The sequence below is a fragment of the Pleurodeles waltl genome, chromosome 9, assembly GCF_031143425.1.
Source record: "Pleurodeles waltl isolate 20211129_DDA chromosome 9, aPleWal1.hap1.20221129, whole genome shotgun sequence".
NCBI classification, from domain to species: domain Eukaryota; kingdom Metazoa; phylum Chordata; class Amphibia; order Caudata; family Salamandridae; genus Pleurodeles; species Pleurodeles waltl.
The window spans coordinates 266,941,703-266,965,694 of NC_090448.1; the positions used below are offsets into that span (position 1 = coordinate 266,941,703).

Sequence of the window (23,992 nt, forward strand, 5' to 3'; positions counted from 1 at the left end):
TAACACTGCTAACCAGTGCTAAAGTGGGCTTGCTTTCTGCTTGAAACATGGTAATACTGGCTTGTCTGTACTTGGCATATTTAATTTACGTATAACTCCCTAGTAAAGTGCGCTACCTGTACCCAGGGCCGGTAAATTAAATGACAGTGGTGGGCCTGCAGCACCCACTTCAGTAGTCATTTAAACACGACTCAGGCCTGTCATTGCAGAGCCTGTGGATGCAGTTTTAAACTGCCATGTCGACCTGGCAAGTTAACTCTCTTGCCAGGCCCAAACCTTCTTGTTTAATACATACACTTCACCCTAAGGTAGGCACTAGACAGCCTAACGGCACAGTGCAGTGTATTGTATTTAAAAAGTAGGACATGTACTTTTATATTTTACATATCCTAGTAATGAAAACTTTTAAATCTGTTTTTTCCTACTTAAAGCCTATCTCTCCCACAGGATAACATTGGGATTGCCTTATTACCTTTTATAAGTGTGACGGACACTTTGGAAGAGATGGGAACCCCAAGTTTGGGGTCTCTAGAATCACAATTTGAAAATCACAACTTATGGTAAAGTAGGATTTTAAACTGTAATTCTGAGAATACCACTTTCAGAAAATTGGCATTTTCTTACTTTAACCATCTGGTGCCTTCTGCCGGTCTCTGAATACACATCTGGGTGGATAATACAGAGCTCTTCCTCATTACCTTCAGGCAGTCTCAAATAGAGGAGCCTAGATGTGAATGATAAGCCATCCACAGCCTGACGGGCCATCTTGAGCAGAATGGGAGGGAGGAGCTGACACTTAAAACTGAACAGACAGTGTCCTGATCCCAACCAAAGGGCTGCATAACCCCCTGTAGTGAGTCTGGAGCCAGGGCATGGACCCTGTGCACTTTAAAGGCCTTTTCTATGAAGTCTACCCCACTTCAAAGGCTCCACTGGGTATTAGAAATGGACATCAGACCCTACCTACTCAGTACACTTCTGAACACGTGGATACCCTGCCAGGAAGGAGGACTGCTGTGCGACTGAAATGACTGTCACTCAGCCGGACTCCTGCTCTGCTGACTTGCTGCATGCTGCCCTCTGTGCCTGGTAGTGAGAAGGACTGGACCTGAATCTCTCCAACCCAAATCCCAGAGTGACTCCAAGGGCTTGCTGGCTTGCCTTCTGTTTTCTTAAGTCTCAGAGACACAAAAGATTTTCAGCTCATCGGCTACAGCTCCTGGACCTGTGTTACTGTTTGAAGTGTTGCACAAATATTTTACAGATTGCCTCTTAAATTAAGCCTGCCTTCTATGTGCCAAGCTACCAGAGGGTGAGCACAGGCTAATTTATGGTGTGCATCCAACTTACCCTGAATAGGATTGTGGTTCCTGTTTGGACAGGGTGCATACTTCCGCTACCCAGAAACTCAATTTCTAACAACAAACATACTTCAACTATTATTTGCTTTAACTACATATTAAAGCATGTGCAGCATTAGTGGAACATTAAGATGGACAAAGGCCAACAATGTTACTGTACTGGAAAAGTTGTGTAGCCACTAACACACCAGTGGCTTACAGATGCAGCATGTAGTACAGTCCTAGGATGGTCATGATTGTTGAACTAGACTGAAAGGAATATAGACACAGATTCCCAGACGAAAGGTGGTGGTGGCTATGCTCACACAAAACTACAGTATCACAATCAAGAAGACAAAACCAAAACAGTACCTATGTAATGTATATGCAAACTCGACAAACAATGGATGAGACCATGCATCTGTTGTGTGGCTTTTTCAACAATAAATATCGAGTTTTCAGTACCTGGCATTCTTGTCACCAGTTGTTTGAAGTGCATGAAATATTTTTAAAGATTTAAATGTGCAATTTAATTAAGCGTAAAAATGTGGCTGAATTGACTTGTTGATCAATCCTGGCTCACGTATTTTATTTGATGCCAAAGACCACTTAAGTTAAGACCGGAAAGCAGAATGTTGCAAATAAACTAATTCTAAATGTACCTAATCTATCTATTGCCTCACAGTTTAAAGGCCGTTAATTTTCAAGCACTAGCACTCACCTTCCATGTCCTATCAAATAAGGGTCCAAAATACCTTCAGAATCTCACTTGTCCCTCTGCTCCTACAAGACCACTTAAATTCTCTGATGCTAGCCTATGAACTATCCCGCAGTTAAGAGATCCAGTTTTGGGGGTGTAGGGGTGTCACTCCTTCTCTTGTCTAGCAGCAAAAGATCTAACCTAGTGTGAGGACCCAGAGATTACCTAGACAGAAATAGTGTGTTTTGGTGAACATGTTGGTGGTGATCCCATTGTCCTTGGGCCACCACAGGCTGAGTTATGAGCAAAAATGTTTTGGAAAATTAATGCCCTGTATAGCATTATAGGACAAGATTCCCGTGAGCAGTGAATATTGTAGTATCAGGAGAGCTGCTTTCGTTTTTAAGATTTCTGAATTACGTAAAGCATTTACCAATTTCAACTGTTTTAAGGAGAGAGCCACAAGGGATGTCTCTGATTTGCTGACTGTGAATAATGTGACCAGCGCTTCAATCCTGCCGATCGAGTTCAAGCTTTTGTGCCTGTTCACAGTGAACGCCATGCAGCACAAAGGGCAGAGACAAAAGAAAAAGAATTGTTTCCCACGCTAAAGTATATTGGCAATCGTGCAATGATCCATGTTACGGGGGAGTCTGCAAGGCGTGCCAAAAACAGCCTTAAGGCAGGACAAACGTAAAGCATTTACCAATTACATCATCTGATTGCTGAAAGCAGGCCCATGAACGCATGAAAGTGATGGGAGTGAGATGGGTGTGGTTAAAAGCCAACAATACTTACAACAGGTCAAAGTGCTTGCGTGGGCGACCTAAAAATTGCTACTACAGACAAAGACCTATATCAATACAAAGCATCGAAAGGACGGGTGCAGGTTTTAAGGTGATGGGAAATATTACAAAATCACAGTAGGAGATAGACAACCAGTAGGAAGTGAAGTTCACCAGCATCCCACACCACTAACCTTATACATAAACAAATGACATTAACATTAGGGAATTTACGCACCTTTATCAAATGGTACATAAACTAGGGTACACCTACATGATGTGTAAGGTGACCCATATCTATTGTATTCCTTGGAAGGAAACCAATTTGTGTGACAGAGATCAAGTTCCAAACTGAGGCCTGTGACAATCTAATCAAAAAGTCTTGCATTGTGCACTATGTCTAATACTGTAAGCCAGGGCATCCATATTTTATAAGCCCTGTGCCATACATAATAGTAAAAAGACTTGAATTGTGCAAAACTGCTGATAAATGCTGTAATCGTTGGATTGTATATTGTTAATTCCTGAGACAAAGGCAATAGCTAGAGTTTTTTTTACTGTGTAAGTCCCATGACAAACACCACAGGCAAAGGTTTCTATGTTGTGCAAGCCTTGTGTCAATCACCTTAGACAGTGGTTTGGTAGTATCTGCATTTTTAAAGACATTCCTATTTAGCCCCCTTGCTGAGGAGAGGCTCAAGAGATCTTCTGATCAGTGTGCCAATTTTCATTTTATATGCAGTATATAGCAGTGTGTGAATTAAAATGTGTTTAATTTTTCAAAGTAAAGAACTTACTGGGCATTGGTTTATTGGTAGTAATTGGTGTTTTTCTGAGTTTTGAGTGTCTGTCCACACTAATGCCCTGACTAAGCCCTGGACTGATATTTCTTGCTGTCTTTAGAATCAAGTGCTACAGAGAAGTACTTTGTCTTCAGTTTGGGTCCAAGAGCAAAGGGGCACAGATCCCTAGCAGTAGATGACTCTAAATGTTACATTTGGGACCCAACAACCCCTGATTACCCTGTGACCTTATCACCAAACCAGTTCAAACTGGTGTTTGGCAGCCACACTATGGAGCCGACACGTGAGAGGTGATTTTCCCCGTTCATTTCCATCTGCACTTCTTCTGGAGGAAACCTGTTATACCATATGAAACCCAACATGTAGCCCACACTAGCACACATACTTTCCAGACAAATCACATAAATCGCACATGTTTCGCTTATGCACCTTACCTGCCATTTCTAGCTTGAAGAACTGAACAAGTGACTGGGTGAAGGAAAGAACCCACTTATCCATTATATTATTGGTCTCTTTCACTGTGTTTTCATTGTAAAGGAATTCAACTCCATCCTCCTGGAAAAGCAATCAAAAGGAGGGGATATTAAAATCAACAGTTGTGTAACTTCATATGAAAAGAGGCCAATGTGTCAACCATTACTATGTGTATTCTGCCTTAATTTTCACTAAAATTGCTTTTTACCGTTTGAATGGGGAGAGACTGTACAAATATAGCGCATAACATTTTATTTTGACTATGACAAATCTGGGAGGAGCTCTTTACCTCTGAGTAGATTAGAGATGATTTTTTTTGTTACAATATTATTTGATTATGGAGGTTGGTGTAATTCACACAGGCAATATCATGTTGCAAAATGTCTGATTTACTGGTATAACTTTTGCGTAGTACGTCTGAACTGCACAAAAACGTGGTAAGACTAAGCTTCTCCACTTCCTCTACTTTTTCCTGCCTCTTTTATGTTTCATATTCTTCTTCAAGTCTCATCTTGCAGCTTCACTCTTTTCTTCTATCATTTCACCCGATTCTTATTTTGTATTTCATTCTCTCCTTTACATATCTCACTGCTCCCCAGGGGACGTAAACTTTTCTTACAACTTTCTTTTAGTATTAACAATTGTGAATTGATTTTTATACCTGCTTAAAGCACATCATTACTGCATAGTTACACACATTTTTAATTTTAGGGTATTCAAGAGGGCATTTTCCTATTCTGTATCGTACAATACACAGTTAGCCTAACTGTTTTAGAAAAAGCAGCCTCATTCTCAAGTTGGCACAATGGAGCGAGGAATCCAGAAATTTGTGAAATCAGCCATTTGACTCTAGCATACTGTATTGCCTTCAATGTCTTTGCACATTCTTCCACGAGAAGAGCCTGGCGGCTGTTTGTTAGTGTTTAATGGTAATTCTAGTCTAGTCTATAAAGGTAGCACTGAAATACTCCAACTAACCATGGGAGAAGCTCAGGCCTACTGATATGGTTATGTGCACTTAATTATTTTTTATGCTTGCTGGTTATTTTTGTATTAATTCCATGTTAGATAGCTGTGAGCTTTCCAGGATGTCTGTTGTACTTTTCACCCCTGTGACTCATGTTTAGGTCTTTTATGTGGTCACCAATTTTTTAATATGTCCCCCTTATTCATCATATCCCATTTTAGGTGACGTATGCAGTCCCCAATTTCTTAGTTTAGCCCTCTTTTTCACCATATTTGCTTGAGGTGACTGGTACGAATGGAGATTCCTAATGCCCCAAAAACATGTAACAAAACCCATGACAACAGCAATTCCCAAATCTTGGAAGTATTTGCTGAAGCACCCCAGCCTTTTACTGCACTGCTTTATGAAGGCTACCATTCAGTTCATAATTCACTGTTCTTTTTAGCTTCTAAACACAGCATGAATGGGTGGGGCTAGAGTGCCTATTAAACATCACATATGCCTGTCACAATAGGTTGATGAAATGACATTAAGGAGATATCACTTGTGGATGAAGAGTCCATGCAGCGGGTCGAAGGTGACGTGTCTCCAATCAGGTCAGGATTTGATTTGGGCAAAGGTGCCTTTTTAGTGGAATTCTCTTCACAGCCAAGAAGGCATTATCACTTTCCTAGTGCTTCCTGAAAATCAGGCCTTAAATTCCCACACAGAATTCACTTTTCTGCAAACACGTTTTAGTCTTGTTTCTCTAACATTCTTTACCAAGGGTAAGAGTATTGGACTACAACCCACCAACCAACCCCCTCCGGAAAGATGGCAGACATTTTTCTACCGCCTGCATGTGCCAAGCCGAGGGGGTGAGAGGGAGGCAGAGAGAGAGACATGGTATTGGAAATTGGAGACTCACCCCTTTAAAAATTTACTGCTCCCTAAAGGATTTCTGCTTTGTGACTGAAGCAGGAGCAGGAGTCTCAAGGATGCATCTCTGCGAGACAGACACCCAACACTCGTCTGAAAGGATTCCTACTCAGAGTCTTAAGTCTGCTGCCACTACAGAGTAGAATTCCATTTTGAAGAAGCATTACTGAAAAGGGGAGCAGATGGGTAATGTGGCCCCTGATTTGATCTTTCAGATTACTTGAAATGCCCGTGGGCATCAGGGTCATTTCTGGTGAAATGAAAAAAAACAACAAGCATTTGCAATGCAATGGGTCTTGAGTTTACTCGTGTTAAAACTATTAACGTTGTAAACTCCTAACCGGACTTCTCTTGCCAAATAAACTGAAAAGTAAAACAGTTTCACATAAGCGAGACGACGGCTGCCTTGAGCGTAAAGAAAACACTCAAAAGGAAACAGAAGTTCGCTTGCAGTGAAACGTATCGGCAAAGTGCAATTATCCATGTAACCGGCAAAGGTGCAACTATCCATGTAACATGGTCGATGTCATGCAAAGCGCTCTACTACTGCCCGGCGAGATCACACTGCCTACGAAATAAAAAGAAAAAATAGTGCAGAAAGCATATGGAAAACATTGAGGCTTGTATGCTTTCAGTAGTTGGCTGGAGCACTCGAGGCAGGCTAAACACTGGAAAAGGCATGACGTATGCATGCCTTTCATTAATTAAATCAAGCTAATTTTAAAAGGCAAGCCCACGAACCAACCAAACTGCTGGGCTTGACATGGGCGTTGTTAAAAGCCCATAGAGAGATTACACCAGGGACAGAGCGCTTTGCACTCGACCCTAAAAAAAAGGGTAGGGAGCTGGCCTTGGCACAAGTCATACTCCACTATGCCTATGCAGATACCTACCCACCTACACGTTTATTGAGGTGAGCCATGTTTGGCGGGTACAAGAGTGGGAGGAATCCAGGAGTGGGAGTAATCATGGGCTTTAAACCATGAGGGGAAGCTTCAGTCAGTTGATTGTTTCTTGGTATTGGGTGGTAGTATCTTTAGCAGTGAGAGGGGGAACCGATCTTGAAGAGTGGGAGGGACGATTCTTATAATTTCCTAGCGGCAAGAAGGTCTTTGTGTAATTTTATCCGTTAAAGAGGAGTCTGTCCCTAAACTCTCACAGGAAAATTCACCATTTTGCTACTCTCTGGTATTCGCCCCACTAGAGTTGGGAGAATAGTATCCAAGATAACAGAGGGACTTGAAGGCATAGTAAAACTCTGTAAATATTTTGTGCCCTCAGGGAGTCAAGCCTTTATGTCTGGAGGATCGACGTTTCTTGGTTGTCCAGTGGACTTTTCACATCCCTAGTGGCTTCATTAGAGAATCAATACCGGCCTGCTTGACCCCTAAGGGTGAGGAAAAACCGGCGTATAGTAGGGATACAGGGGTGTTGCCAACAGGGGTTTGCTCCCCCTTAAACACTGCGTAGTGGTCGAATGGGTGATATCAGGTTGGGAATCAGGGTCCTTTCACGATCCTTAAGAAAAAGTCAATAAGAGAGAGAAATAGTTTAGAAAGAGGAGAGTATCCACTTTCTAAATGAGACTCTACGGAAATTGTAGCCCCAAGAGCAGACTTATGTCCCCTGAAGTTTCTACTAAATGTCCTTACTTTCACAGCTAACAGTAGCATCTCTGGGTTGGTGTATTCAGCATGCTAGAGGTATGTTCCACATTACCAATCTGTGTCAGATTCCACACACAAACAACAGCAGAAGCGAACACAGAGGACCATCCTGGGTTATGATGTTTGTATGAAAAATATTTTCTTCAGGACATTACTTCTAGGGCCAGATGTAGGAAGATTCCAATTTGCGACTTGCAAATTGAGAGTCAGAGCGACTTGCAATTTGCTAGTCGCAAATTCGAATGTAGGATGGTGTCCGCAGCAGGCCACCATCCCTGTGAATGCCGCCACTCGCAAGGGGGTCACAAAGGCCCACCTCATTAATACTAATGAAGTGGGTCGCAATTTACGACCCACTTGCGAGTGGCGGCATTCACAGGGATGGTGGCCTGCTGCGGACAGCAGACTACCATGTCTGTGACTGCTTTTAAATAAAGCAGTTTTTTTTTTTTTCTAATGCAGCCCGTTTTCCTTAAAGGAAAACGAGATGCATTACAAAAACGAAAAATGAAACGTTTTTGTTTTATTTTTTCAGAGCAGGCAGTGGTCCATAGGACCACTGCCTGCTCTGAAAACATGTTTACAGTTCCGTTCACAAAGGGGAAGGGGTCCTATCGGGACCCCTTCCCTTTTGCGAATGGGTTACCACCCATTTCAAATGGGTGCAAACTGCTAAGGGACAATCGCTGTTTGCGACACAAAACCCGTTTTGTGATTCGGTAACCTGGTTACTGAATCGCAAAATGGGTTTGCCACTCGCAATTAGGAAGGGTAGTCCCCTTCCTAATTGCGAGTCGCAGTGCAATGCCAGATTGCTTTGTGACCGCGAACGCAGTCGCAAACCAATCGCTGTAGTGCTCAGGACATGAAGAGGGGTTAAATAATCATATTGTTAATCTTACAGTTTTCAATGATTTTCATCTTCACTGCCTGTACAGAGAAGGAGGTTCTGCTGATTCCCTTCTCCTTATTTGCAGAGATGTTAAGCTGTGATGCTAACCCCGGAGCACTGTCTCCTCTTTCTTGAATATCTCTGGCGTTTTACTTGGATAAATGTTGTTTTTTTGCCATAGACTGTCCTGAGTGACACACAAAGTATTGCAAGCAGAGTGTCTGCTGATTGGTGGTCAATGAAGGGCTTCTATTGCTGTGAGATATGGTCAAGTATGTGAACGTGCAGTAATTGCCTTTCTGTGGCGTTATGGATAATGAGAATGAGTACACACACACAACGTCCTTTCCATAGTCAAGATGTGATATAACGATGGAGATTTTGGTGTAGAGCTTCTACAGTAACTGTAGATGTGGGAAAACCCATCTTGAGTTAAACATGCAATACAGTTGTAGATACGGGCTGCCCTGATTTACAGGCCTTAATAGTATCGACCCTTAAGGAGAGACCTATTATTAATTAACATATACAATAGGAGTGCGGGCAGGAACTATGATTCCGACGCTTTGATCAGATTGGACAGCCTCCTTCATAGCAACACCTCATCCCATTTCATTTTAATCGCAGGGGACTTTAACGTTACCTTTCAGCCCGATCCTCTGGTCCAAGAGTTATATAAAGAAGAGGATGCCTATTGGGGCATCCCCCAGCTAGTGTCAAGTAAAAGACCCAGAATGAATAGAATAGCGCATCAAGTCGCCGACATTACACTAACACATGGTCTCCGAGCTTGCAATGGTCGCTCCCGTTCAGATGTTAACTCTCACCTCACTTTTAGACAAGGAGCTCTTAGGAGTCAGATTGACTACATTTTATTTGGCATCCGACTGTGGGGTCACATGATTGACATGAGGGTGCAATAACATGAAGAGAGTGACCACGATCCACTGATCTTATTGACCAGGGATCTTTTGCCTTCGCTTGAAGTCCCCCACTCTAAGGCATATGTACAACAGCTCGCTCTGACAAACAATAGACGTAATGTCAAATGGGAGTCTGGAAATACCTCCTCTGGTTCCCTCACATCAATATATAGTTTAGTAGCTGACCAAATGGAGCATATGCTTTTGCATTTAGAGGACGGTGATGGGCTTGTAGCAGCTCATACTGAACTGTTTAACTCTTTAAAGTATCTTTTCACAAAAGAGATTATTAGTAAACCTAGGAAAAAGTGCAGCGCAAGGTGGTTTAGTATTACTTGCAGGGAAGCTCAGCATTAGTTACTGAGAACCTTAAAAGGGGGCCATGCAGAGTATATAAGACTAGCAAGGAAGGACTACAAACAGTAATGTCATAGGGAGCGCAGGAGTTGGGAGAAGGCCAGATGGGCAGCTATCCTGGAGACCTCAAAAGCTAACGATATTTCTAATTTTTGGAAATTGATAGCAGATGACAGTAGAGATTCATCCCCCCTGCCTGGCACCTCAGTCCTCACCGCAGTGTGGGCCGAGCACTTTGGTCGATTATATGATGGGCCACCCGAAGCTACCTTTAGGAACCTTGATGACAGTCTGACCTCCGGGGCCACCCCAATCAAATTCACTCTAGCTGAAACCAAAGCTGCAATAATCTCACTGAACTGGGGAAATGCCCCGGGTCCTGATAAGATTCCTGGTGACCTATATAAGACTAGACCTGACATTTGGGCCCCTTACCTAAATTTAGTCTGTAATGCAGTTGCGGCAGACGCACCCTCTTGGAAAGGAGCCGAGATAGTTCCCCTCTTCAAAAAAGGTAGTCCCAGTGATCCTGCCAACTACCGCCCCATATGTTTACTTGACAACTCCCCAAAAAAATTTGCGAAGCAAGTTTTGTTCCATCTTGACGAATGGATTTCAGAGCCTGAAGCTATCTCTGATCTACAGGCAGGGTTTAGACCCGCAGTTAGTACCATAGATCAAGCCCTGAGGTTCTTAGCAGTCAAATGGAAGAATGTGGACCGGGGGGGAGAGGTGTTTCTCTTGAAACTTCTTGTTCGACTGCACGAGAATACCTATGCACAAATTAGGTGTGGTAAGGACGGCGAACTGACAGACCGAGTAGCTATCAAAAGAGGGGTCAGACAAGGTTGTCTTCTAGCCCCTACCCTTTTCCTCTTATACATAAACAATTGCATCCAATATCTAGAGAATTGTATCAACGATTCGCCCAAGCTGGCTGGGAAGAAAATACTGTGTCTACTATATGCGGACAACACTATCCTGCTAGCTAAATCACCGATGGGAATCCAAGATTTGGTCAATCAATTTTGTGTTTTCTGTAGAGACTATGGGCTGGATGTTAATGTCAAGAAAACAAAACTTATGTTATTCAGTGCCTCGAGAAAGAGATTATGTGCAAGAATAGTAATGAATTCAACTCCTCTGGAAAGAGTCTCAGAGTTCGATTATTTGGGCATTAGGCTTTCGGACTCTGGTAGATGGGAGGCAGCCATCAGTAAAGGGGCACTCATTATAAGTCAAAGAGGTGGGGCATTAGTACGTAAGGCTCGAACTGCAGTGAGCCCCCCCCTTGAATCCAATTTCTGAGATTTACAAAATCCAAATTTGCGCAGCGGCCCTGTACGGAGTGGAACTCTGGGGTTCCCACAGACAACTGGATATTCTACAAACCAAAGAAAATCACTTTCTCAGACATGTATTCAGGGAAGGGCACACCAATGATCCCTCTCAGACTCGACTTAGGATTAAACCGCATTAAAGCCACAGCGGGTCTGAGATCGCTTCTATACTGGATTCGATTATGGAAAACGGTTGAACTTGAACCATTTAGGGTGGCAATAAGAGATCTCATGATATCCTCACAGGGATGGGAAAAAATCATTTGGTTGAGGGAGATGAAATTTGCTTGGGATAAGTTAGGTCTCCCCCACTATTGGAAGTACCCTGAGTTGATCCCTGCTAACGCTAGACAACTTGTTAGAGGGAGGTACTGGGAGAAAACCAACGATGAGCTTATCCACCGCAACAGGGTTGGCAGGTTAACAGTAGAGTTTTTGCAGGTTAAGCATGAACCCCGGCCCAAAATTTTCATGGACTTCCCTATACCTGCACATGCCCGCGCCTTATTTCTCCAGTTAAGATATGGCACTTTACCTAGAAATAGCTTCACAGCCCGTTGGTCGACAAGTAATCCCACGACTGACCGATGTATATATTGCCACCAATGCAAGGAAACACCTGAGCATGTGCTGTTCTTCTGTCCCCTATGTAAGAGTCCTAGAGGGAGATGGATTATCCCTCTGTGCAAAGTCTTACTATTGCAGGACCGTGCTAATGCTTTTAGAATATGCAAATATGATACATCCACGCTGGTAGTAAGCTCAGTTTCCAAATATTTGTCTGCAGCCTGGTCCATTCGCCATAGGTTCACTCTAGCTCCGGGGCTATGAGCCGGGCAGGTATTCTTTTGCTTATGGATGGGGACTTTAATCAGATTTATTTAGTCCTCAGATGTGTCATATATTGTAACTTGGTTGGGAATTTTACTTAACCAATGTGTGGATTTAAAAAATCTTTGGATCACTGGGGGGGCTTCACGATTTATTATTATTATTTTAATGTATGTTTTATCTCCAACTATTACTAATTAAGGGCCCTGGTGATTGAATACAATTCAAAAGTGTGGACTATTTTTATAATTATTTATATAATCTAGTGTGAGAGGTTAAGGCCTTATTAATTGGCATGGCATCCTATAAATTACACTGATATGATAAGAAATGTGCCAGTCCACAAATCGATTATGCCACCGGTTTCAGTTTCAAGGAACGCATTAATTGTATTTATCTGAATGATGGACACAAGTTTTTATCATTCCTACGTAGGATTGTTTTACTGTATCCACAAAGCGATCATGCTATCGTTTTTTTTTTTTTTTTCAATTTCAGCTTTATTTCGGTAAGACAATACCATAAAAGCATACCGACACAAATCATACATTTCTAAAAGAAAACAAAAGCAATTTGATAAAAGCAGTAAAACCAAACCCATCATAAGATTAAAAAAAATAAAAATCCAGGACTCCCCCAAGGTCATACAATACAATTAGATAAATGAAAAGAATAAGCAATTGAGCGATTAAAACATTGTAGAAATACACAGTACACATCACTTTACAAAACACCAAGAATATTATAGAATCACCATAAATACAATCTGTGTGCACAAAACAAATGGGATTGATATCTGACTGTTAATAGGAGTGGCTGTGTACTGGCAAGAAAGTTCACTTGGTCTCTTGAACTATAAGTACGCACAAATAATGATCATTGTAAAAATAGAATTTCGTGCTTCTTTTGTAAGACATTTGTCCCTAGCATACCAAAGTGCCTCTAAGAATCTTGGCAATGTGCCTACCACCATCACATGTGGTCTTGTTTTGCTAGTTTTTAAGAGCTGAGTGAAAATCTCTAATGCCCAACGATTTCTTTTTCCCATACATGCCTAGATTCGGCTGAAGGCCAAAAAGAGGCAAACAATCAAGTATTACAAAAGACACATTATTCCAACAACAATAAATATTCATTTAGCGACTAAAACCAACTGTCTGGATAAAAGCAAATATTATTCTTAAAAGCTATAAATAAGAATCAATTACAGTATTACATTTTTATAAAGCCCTTAGAATTTGCCTCCAGTGCCATCAGGGACTTATTTTGCTTTGGTAGGTGAGGACTATTTAAAATAAAATGAGTAAATAACTGAATCCTAGAGCCTTAGGCCCGCCTTGTCTCTGATAAATGAAATTGCTAGTAAAAACCGGCTTAAACCAAAAACAACATATGGTATCGTACTAGATCTCAAGAATCTTGCTGCTTCATTATAGTTCCTAATTCCAACGTTCCTGCAAATCGGTCGAAGCCATTTCCTCCTTGGTTTATCATAGGCAATGCAGTTTAAGAGGACATGGTCCGTCGTTTCAGGAGTCTCCATATTACACAGCCCACAAATCACCTCTTGTCTTCTCCCATTGAAGGGGCCCCATTTAGAAGTAAAAGCCTTAACCTGGAGAGTCCCATATCGAAGCTTCATGAATAAAACTTTTGCTCGTCTAGGTTGGATAGTATCTATCCATTCCTCAGCATACGGTAATGGTTTAATGTCCAGGAAACTTAAAGTAAGTCTGCCTAGATCCTTGCTGTAGAGAGGGCTGTTTAAGGTAAAGTCCCAAAATACTTGTTTTAGTTGAATCTTAGATTGTTTTGTTAGTGTATGTGGTTCTTCCCAGTAAAATTTAAGGCCAAGAGTGTAAAAGCATTGTCTTATATAATGGAGCCACGGGAGGGAAATTGCCTTGTCCAAGTCTATAATCTCAATTAGCGCTTGCCTATAATGGATTAATTCAGGGGTAGACCAGAGTCTACACCAGTAGAGCAAGGGCCTCAAGGCTGCCAATTTACCTATTTGTTTCATGTTAATATCATAGGTTAAAGGAATCAGTGGAGTAGATGGAGGGAGACCCAGTACCCCCCTCATAAAATTATTTTCCTGGGTAACCAATGGGGTTAGGTTTGTGAATCCCCAGAGTTCAGCACCATATAGGGCAGCAGCCTGTGCTTTGCACCTATAGATCTCAAATACTGGTGAAACAATACTAGACCTTGAACATTTATAATTTTTGCTAATTGCCATGGAGCTATGCGCTAAGGAAATAGCAGCTTTGTTAACATGCGGTGCCCATGACAATTTAGCATCAAGGAGTATCCCTAGATAATTGAAATTTGTTACTCGTTCCAATGCCTGCCCTCTAATCCGAATGTTTCTCTTAAGTGCTTTATGAGGGTTAACAGTCAGGTATTTGGTCTTGTTTGTATTGATTTCTAGTCCCTTCAGGCTGCAGTACTCGCTAAATTTATCTAATAGAGTTTGCAAGCCCATGGGAGTTTGAGATAATAGGATGGTATCATCTGCAAAGAGGAGGGCGGGGACAGGATCACCGTTCAATCTTGGTGAGTCATGGTTGCTTTGCTTCAGATATTGAACCAGATCATTAATGTATAGTGAGAAGAGGGTTGGGGCAAGCACACAACCCTGTCTCACCCCCCTCTTAATAGGTATTGAGTCTGTCAACTCACCCTTTGGCCCCCACCGAACCTTTGCAAATGTGTTTTCATGTAGTCTCTCTAGCTGGCTCAAGAGGTTCCCTGGCATACCCTGTTTCCCTAGAGCAGCCCATAAGGAGTCTCTTGGCACTAGATCAAAGGCTGCGCGCAGGTCCACAAATGCGATGTAGAGATGGCCTTTCGTTAGTCTAGTATATTTCCACATTAACGTCAATAGCCTAAAGGCCTGATCGACTGTGCTCGTCTGCTGTCTAAAGCCAGCTTGGTATATAGTCAGTATGCTGTTTCCATCTATCCAGCTGTTAATCCTATTCAGCAGCTGTCTTGCATATACTTTTGTGTGTGACATCTATGAGGCTGATAGGTCTATAGTTCCCTGGTTCATCCCTGGAACCTTTTTTAAAGACTGGGATTATTTCTGCCCCTTTCCATGTCTCGGGCACAGGACCTATCGGTTTTAGTTTTAAGGAACATATTAATTGTATTTATTTGAACGTTGGATATAAGTTTTTATCATTGTTATGTATGATTGTTTTATTGTATTCCAATGGTCTAAAATTCAGACCGAATAAACCAATTATTATTATTAAACATGGAATAAAAGGCATTTTTGGTGTCATGTTTTTGTTGAGAAACCAGGAACAGACTGGAGTATATGATTACTTCCAGGTGTCTGCTGATGTTGGTAGTGATGTTTTATGTTTCTGTGGCAGTCTAATGAGGGATGGTAGTTCTTCCAAACTCTGCATATCCAGATCTTGGATTTCAATTAAGTTAAAGATGGTTATTCAACTTCCAGTTGTTGACAGCTCTGAGACACTGGTCTACTCATGACTTGTCGAGGTCTTTATAATTTCCCAGTAGTGGTATAATTTGACTGTCATGTAACTGGAACATGTTAGGTTGAGGGGTTTGATCAGATTAGGTACTGTGGTGAGGTACAGAACGAAGAGGAGGGAGGCACTGACTGACCCTTGCAGTACACAAGTATTCATGCTGGAAGGCAGCAATGCTAGTCGTCAAAAGGAGATGATGCTTGATTCCTTTCATGCTGATTTCTTTTGGGCTCCCTAGAAGGAATTAGTGGTCAACTGTATTGAATATGGCCGTCTGGTCTGGTGCAAGACGGACACAAGTGCAGTACTAGTGGAATACTCAAATATGTCTCAAGACATCATGCACTCCACAGAACACTCACATCCTGGCAGCAGGACCACAATAGATAGGAAACAACAGGAGCAAAAATATGTTTAGCAAACTCTATGCATTAAACATAACCCACATTCTGTAAAGGTGAGTTTCCTTTCGGTTTATGTATGCCTAACTGCTCCAATATATTACTGTGAATAATGTGTTTAAACACTCTATTCAATTCCTACTTCGATAAACAAACAAAAAAAGTTATGCATGAACACTTGCTAGTGACAATTTAATGTAGACATTTTGGAACCTCTAAAAGAACCGAAATTTGACACACAGAAGATAAAATTAGGTGACAAACAAGCAAAGGAAACATATCTTAAATCTGATAAAAAAAGAGAAACTAAAGATCACAAGTACAGCAATGGTTTAAATTTTACTGCAAACAGTTATGAATACAGGTGGAAGTGTTCTGCATGAACGTTAATTAAAGAAGCTACCTTGTGAAGACGCAGAATGTTTTGCATTAGAAAGCGATATGCGTTGTACCACGGGAGGAAAACATCCTTCAGCACGTCTCTCACGCCTTCTTCCTTAAAGCGCAGGTTTTCCGCTCTTACCACAGGAGAATTAATGAGGTACAATCTACAGGAATGTAACAATAAAATAAACATTTGCAAGCTGACTTTTACAACAGCATAAACTAAGCTATGTAAAGTTACATTGTTTCATTAAAAGCACAATTAAATCAATATTATTGTCAAAAATGTTTTGCTCACACAGAGCAACACACATATCTACAGTCATTGATCCATACACCACCAGACCTAAAGGCTAAATTCACACCCAAACAAACCTACAGAAAGCCATACAAACATATTGATGGATATAGGCAACCGTGTATAAGGGCCGGTATACTTACAGGCACCCCCAAGCACACAGAACAACAGCTCTAAGGTTGAGCATGCACATTAAAGCCACATGCAGAAAGGAAAGGCTGTCTACACTGCACGCTTCCTTCTCTTCGATACACTTGTCATGGAAAGCAAAGAGGGAATGTATCGCAGCAAGGAAGCCTCCTATATAGACAGCATTTTTTTAACATTTACCGAGGCTAATGAGCATCACAAGGCACGAGGTGATAGCAGGTATGGGGACAAGGACCACACAGGGGGAAGAGGTACGAAAGAGGGTGGTGGACGTGAGCAAGGAAGAGCGAAAGAGAAGGGCACCAGGTAGCCAGTAGAGCCGGACAAAAGCCCACACTTGTGAAGCAGTTCTTCATGCAGTTCAATATAAGCTTTGTAATGGACCAACAAATACAAGGCATTTGGAGGTGAATGATAAATCCTAATAGCCAATTATATTGCTTCCTGGGCTGAGCCACGATGTGAACGACAGTCTCAAGCCAATGGATGAACGACTAAAAAAATTAAAAAAAAGTTGAAAGCCTACTTTATATTGTTAGCAAAGCGACTTTGATAGCTGAGCAATCCGGCCACACCTAAACAGGCAGGATTACATCTTAAACTCTATTAATACCAGCTTTGTAATGCATTAGGGAATCCATTACTTATTGTGCATTATATAAATTACAAACGCCCCGCATTCACCTCCGTGTAAAACGACAATAATAATTTTGCACTCCAACTCTTTTGATTGATGGGCAAAAAATTGTCTAAATGGTGCTAAAACTAAAATAATGTGAAAATAATGTACCACTATGCTTGATAATATGTAAGTGCATGGCTACCGCCGGGGCCTGGATGCTACCAGGCCCTTCCAGTCTTGAACTCAACGAAGCTCATACAAATTAAAGCTCATACAAGCTCCGCAGGCTTACTGTACTCGCCTTTTAACAGCATTTGTGCTGTTTTGCAACTGCATCAGTGGCATTTTCTTTCAGTATTGACCGAATGGCACGCTAAGGAACTACTTACAGACTGGGTGTGCCATAAAGGAGATACAAATAATTGGACTGATAAAGAATCCTACATTATTTATTTTCGTTTGGGCTACGCTGGAATTAAGCAGAAAGATGTTATCTTAAATCACATTGATAAAATGTGGGGGCGGGAGTAGATTGCGGGTTCATCTTTCCAGTGAGAGTTAGTCCCTCCCCTCTCCTGCTCTGCTGCCATGCGGGATCGTCCACCACAACCATCATGGCTTCAGCCCAGCCACCTGACTCTGCTATGGTCAGCTATCTGAAGCCGCCTGGAGTCTGCTCTGCTTTCTTTTATGTGGAAGGAAGGACCGGGCTGCCGCAGGTCTGTGGATGCTGTTACGGTGGGCCGGGAGGAAGCAGGAACACATAAGGCCATTTACCCCTTATCTGCCTCAATCATCAACAGGACCAGAGGCTGGGGCAGCATGACACACTCGCCTATTAATGCGTCTCAGGGGGCTATGGGGCCCGCGGCGGTACCAAAGTCTGTCATGAGCAGGAAAAAGGTGATGCTTCCGAAGCACCTGGATGTTTGTTACTGCCTCGGGACCAGAGCTCGGGTTAGGGCTTCCAGTACGGAAACTGCTCGAGTCAGGGGGAGCTGTTCATCTGTTGCGTACATGATGTGGGGCCGCCAGTCTCAGGAAATTAACCTTCACTGGGAGAGGCTTTGCTCACCACCATTGCAATGGCTGATAGTAACGGAAAGGAGAAGCCAAGCGGCTCAGAAAACGGAAGGTAACAATGTTGCAGGTCTGCGGGAGGCTGGGACTCTATTTTATCTTAGCCCTGCTTAGGACGTTCAAACAGCTAAAAGTGCAGACTCTTCTCTGTTACTCTGACAGGCGGTACCAACATTGTTGGCAATTTCGAATCCGACTCTTGTGCTGTCTCTCTACCGGTGAGTTCTGTGGGGGTCTTGGTATGTGCTGTTGATTCAGGAGAAGCACTAATCCAGCAGGCTATTGAGGAAGACCATGGGCCCCCTATTCTTCTACTGTTAGCCTCATTTTCCCTCCTATTTGGGGGTGGAGGGGTCTGATGGTGTTCGGGGTCTAGATAGGGGCATTACATTCACTAGTTTTGAGGCTTTAGAACGGGACAATGTCTCACAGGTATCAGGCTAAGGCAACGCAGAGAGTCCCTCAACTTGGCAAGACTATTCCATCACGAGGGAGGATGAGAATGACCAGCAGTGGCATTACTAGCAGTCCATTACGGGACTGGGTTATGTCCAAAGGGGAGGTGAAAGCCTTGGTCTCTCGATTAGCTTCAGCTTCTGCACAGCTGTTAAAACCAACAGATAAACAGAGAGGAGCAACGGCACTCAATCCAGCCACCCCCACCGCCCAGATCTGGGAGCCCAACATCCCCTGGAAGCAGCTTTAATGTTCTGGGTGGCCCCCCTTCCTCCACCAGCCTCATCTATTTATGCTCTTTTTGAGTCTGGAGCGCAGGAGTCATCTCGATCTTCAATTATACAGCTATTTCAAACTCAGTGTGTGGAAGCACAGCAACTTTATGTCCAGGATGGGGCTGATAATTTGTCTATCCAGCATTCATTGCTGTCGGTGGGTAGTAAAGTAACAGACCTCTCTAAGTACGTTTTGGAACTGCAGCAACGAGTATCAAATGAGAAAGATTTTGGATCAACAATGGCCCAAACTGTGGAGAATCACAATCACATCTGGCTTTTGTCCAGTCCAGAATAGAGGATTTGGAGAATCACCAATGAAGAAATAACCTATGGGTTTTTGGAATCCTGGAACGGAGGGAAGATGACGATCCTAGGCAACACAATGGGCAATTGTTTGGGAGGGCATTCCTTGATCTGTCGGATTGGGACATGTACTCCCAAATCCAACGGGCACATCGACTTCTAGTTAGCTGGATCAATTATGCGCTCAAGGCTAAAGCTAGTTCTGCCACTCCAAGACCAATTCTAATCCACGCTGGTAACTATTTGTTAAGGCAGGAAATATATTTGAAAGCCCACCCTGCCTGGCTTGTTGATTCTATCTCCAGTTTTGTTCAGTCAGACCTGTGCAAATCTACAATGAACAGAAAATGAAAGCTTTGTCAGCTGATTGATTCATTCAAAGCAGTAGGGGCCCAAGCCTTCCTGCAGGAGCCAGTTAGACGTAAGGTTATCAAGGAAGACCCTACTAGGAATTGTTTTACAGAGCAAGATGGTGCAGAAGTCCTAAGCAGTTTAAAACGTTCTGGGTCTTAACCTAAATGGGTGTCAAGGACTTTACTAAAGACTTGGCTACATTAGGCGGGATGGTGGTTAGTCTTGATTGAGCTTTCTGATCTGCTTAATTTTTCAAGGTATCTCTTCTCTGGATAATAATTGAAGTGTTTATACTTTTTTTTTTTTTTTTTCACAGCAGGATTGAGGATGCTGTAGTTTCTTTTTGTTTCCTTCTCTTTTCTTTTAGGTGGCGAGCGGTGCGGGTTGGTAGTGGGCGATGGTCTTGGGGGGGGCGAATGGCTCCAATGGCTATTTTCCATCGGCAGCCTAGGGATGGGGAGGATTCTCCTAGCCACATATGGGGTTGGTGGGGGTCATGTAGGGGGAGGGAGAGGCAGAGGCGGAGGAATGTGCATTACGGATGCAACTTGTATTGGCTGGGGTCAAATGGGGGAAAAAAGGTCAGAACGATCAAGCAATGATCATAAAATATAGGTGTTTAGGGACTCATGCTAAGTATTGTTTCCTGTTGGTGGCAGTTAGTGTGCTCTATGTTTAAGTGCATGTGCTGGAATGTGTCAGGCCTAAACTCACCCAATAAACGTCAACTAGTTTGAGAAGAAATCAGGATGTACTTCCCGCATTTGGTGGCACTTACAGAGACACATCTTGCTTATAAAGATCGCTTCCTACTAGCTCAATTGGGATATAAAAATATTATTAGAACTTCTCAACCTGTCTCCATTTGGGAGGGGGGGGGGGGGGGGGGGGGGAGTCTCTATTATGGTAGCTAAGAATTTAGTGATCAAAGTTTTAAAAACAGCTGCGGACCTACAGAAGAGATGGGTAGTAGCACAATTTATGAGATATGGTCAGAAATATGTTGTCTGTGTGATACATTGACCAAATGTGGATGATCGATCCTGGGTGTTTCTCTCCAATTTATGGCTTTGGAATAAGCTTCCGCTAAGTATTATCGGCTGGAGTAATATCATTAAAACAAATATTTTGGCAAAAATTTTATATTTGTTTTGGGCAGTCCCATTTAGGGTCCTGAATTCCTTTTTTAAACAGCTCGAAGGTGCCTTAAGTAGCTTTATCTGGGAGTGCAAGCCGGTGTAGCACTCTATCCGGTATCGTAAGCTACCATACAAGCAGGCGGGCTACAATTGTCAGATTTTAAACTTTACTATTGGGCAACATTTGCTGGACGGCTTCGTAATTTGCATACGGCTAAAGAACCTGATATTTCAATGCAAGCATATCAATTAGCGTTGGGGCCAGGATAAAGGATTTTCCTTTCTAGACTAACTGATCCGAATTACTACAAACAAGTCAGATTTAAGATCATTAAGGATATTATTCATATACGGCAGGAGATCCGTGCTAAATATTCCCTAGGACTAATTAGCCGCTACACACCGCTATGGAATAATTCAGCATTTCCAGAGGCATTTCACGATAGTATTGGCAGGTGGTGGGCCAGATTGGGGGCTGAAACTGTAGGGCAGCTAGATGAAATGACTGGGTTTCACTCGTTTGTCGCGCTTCAAGCTGCCTATAATATTACCCAACACCATGTTTTTAAGTATCTACAGCTAAGAAGTTATTTTTCTGTCTGGCTGTAAATCTCTATTGATTTAGCAGATTCTTCTATTTTGGACTCCCTGCATGGCACTAGCAGTAAATCATTAATTTGCACGATCTTTCTGGGGTTCTGTGAGTCTTGGGTGGATGAAGGATTACTAATAGCTCACAAGTGGAGCAACGTGCTGCATAGGGAGGTTGCAGCCATGGAAATATATGGTGCTATGAAGACTGTGGAGGAATCTGTGCACTCCGTTAAGCTCAAGCTACAGCAATGCAAGACCATTTGCTTGTTATATCATACAGCTGAGAAACTTCTGTAGTGGGGCGGGAATATCAGCACAGATAAAACTAGCTGCCCCAAGTGTGGGTGTGTGGCCGCCAATATTTTACATGTTTTGACCTGTACAGCTCTACAGGATTTGTGGGGTGGGGTAAGCTAACTAATAGAGTTATGCTGTGGTTTTGACGTGCAACTCACCCATAAGGAGATAATGATGGGGTACAGAATGGTGTATGATGTTGGTTTAAGATGGCTGCTGTTTAATATTATAGTTGTAGCTAGACTTTGTACTGCTAGATGCTGGGTGTCCCCAGTTCCCTCGTGGGCCATGGAATGGTGGCCCAACATGTTGCAGATATATGAGCTAAAACTCGCACTTGCCAAAGCAAGGGTGGTGCAGTCAGTTAAAAGGTTTGATAGAACTTGGTCTGGGTTCAACTGGGATCTTGGAGTCAATCAGTAAATTTGATTAGGAACTCCCTATTGTTAACCTTAAACTGACAATGAAGTTAATCGAACAATATGCTGCCCTCCTTTTTCTTTTGTTTGGGTTGGATGAAGCACTACTATGTTTTAGGTTTTTAGGCATTAGCTTATGTACGTACTGCTTGTTGTACCTCTTTTTTGGAAACTTGGTGTAGGAAAGTGGTGTCTTTCTGACATGGTTACCCCTACTTTTTGCCTGGTGTCAGTGCGTTAAGACTGTAGTACACAGGGATCCTGCTAATCAGGACCACAGTGTCAGTGCTCTCTCCTCTAAATGTGGTTGCTGGTAAACCTTTACACCCCACAATTGGCATAATGGTGCCCCCCATAAGTCCCTGGTGTATGGTACTTAGATACCCAGGGCATTGTTACACCAGGGGTCTCCCATGGGCTGCAGCATGTATTATGCCACCTATGGGAACCCATGCAAACAGTGTCTGCAGGCCTGCCATTGCAGCCTCCGTGGAGTGGTGCATGCAACTTTCACTTAAGATATAAGGCTTGCCTTATATCGCAGTCAGTGCACTTGGGCATTAAATCACCTCTCTGGTAGGCCCTTCAGCCTAAGGGCAGTTTACATGTTCTTAAGTGTGAGGGTACACCTGCATGAGCAGAGGTACCCCTACAAATCCCGGACTCCAATTCCTGGGCTTTGTAAGTGAGTGGAAGCCATTTTAAGGTATGCATTGGACACTGGTCAGTACGAGTGGTCCAACTACAAAATGGCTTCTCCAAACCTAGGCATGTTTGGTATCAAACATGTTGGAATCATACAAATACACTGATTGCAGTGCTAGTTGCATGATACCATGTAATCTGGGGGTTACTTAGAGGATCTCCCAGTTCTGCCTGAATAGACTTGCAGGGTCTTGCCTGCCAGTCCACGATCTTGCAGACCCTAGACATGGTTCTGCCCTCCTGCTACTGAGCCTAACTCGAGCAGGGGAAGGCAGAACAAAAGATTTCCTGGATAATGGAGGTGTGACCTCCTCTCCTCTAGGACTCGGGGGAGTCCCGCGGCCCCCATTACGACATTCCCGCTGGGCCGGCGGGGATGAGGCCGCAACATAGGAGCCGGCTCCTAATGGAGCCGGCAGTGTTGCGGCCGTGCGACGGGTGCAGTTGCACCCGTCGCTCATTTCACTGTCTGCTATGCAGACAGTGAAAAGCTGGCCCGGGCCCTGTTAGGGGGCCCTGTTAGGGGGCCCCTGCACTGCCCATGCCAGTGCAGTCCCAGGGGCCCCAGGACACCCCTTACCGCCAGCCTCTTCCTGGCGGTGCAAACCGCCAGTAACAGGCTGGCGGTAGGGGTGTCATAATCCCCAGGGCAGCGCTGCCCAGGCGGATTATCACGCCGGGGCTAAAACGGCGGGAAACCGCCGGCCCCTGCGGTGCGACCGCGGCGCTACCGCTGCGGTCATAATAAGGGCCTCCGTACCGCCAGCCTGTTGGCGGTACGGATGCTACATTACCCCTGGCGATCTCTGACCGCCAGGATCGTAATGACCCCCTAGGTGTCTCTGGGCTGGGGTAGGGTGGTCTTCCAGTGCCACAAGGCTACTTTGAAGGGCACATTTGGTGCTTTCCTTGCATAAACGGTTGGCACAAGTGCAAGGACCTCTGGTTCCCACTCTTGTGCGGAAAGACACAAAGGACAGGGGAGTAACTACCCACTGTCCTGCTC

The 23,992-nt window shown here is 43.3% G+C and overlaps 1 protein-coding gene across 1 annotated transcript in view; it reads right to left on the reverse strand.

The window, feature by feature from the left end:
• The window catches only part of IARS1 (isoleucyl-tRNA synthetase 1), a 703,557-nt gene that overhangs the window by 313,668 nt on the left and 365,897 nt on the right, over positions 1 to 23,992 (reverse strand). Inside the window, exons 19-20 of the mRNA XM_069206674.1 lie at positions 16,311 to 16,455; positions 4,063 to 4,183 (exon numbers count right to left, since the gene is read on the reverse strand). Of these exons, the coding sequence (XP_069062775.1) occupies positions 4,063 to 4,183; positions 16,311 to 16,455 (266 nt within the window). The remainder of the gene's footprint in view (positions 1 to 4,062; positions 4,184 to 16,310; positions 16,456 to 23,992) is intronic.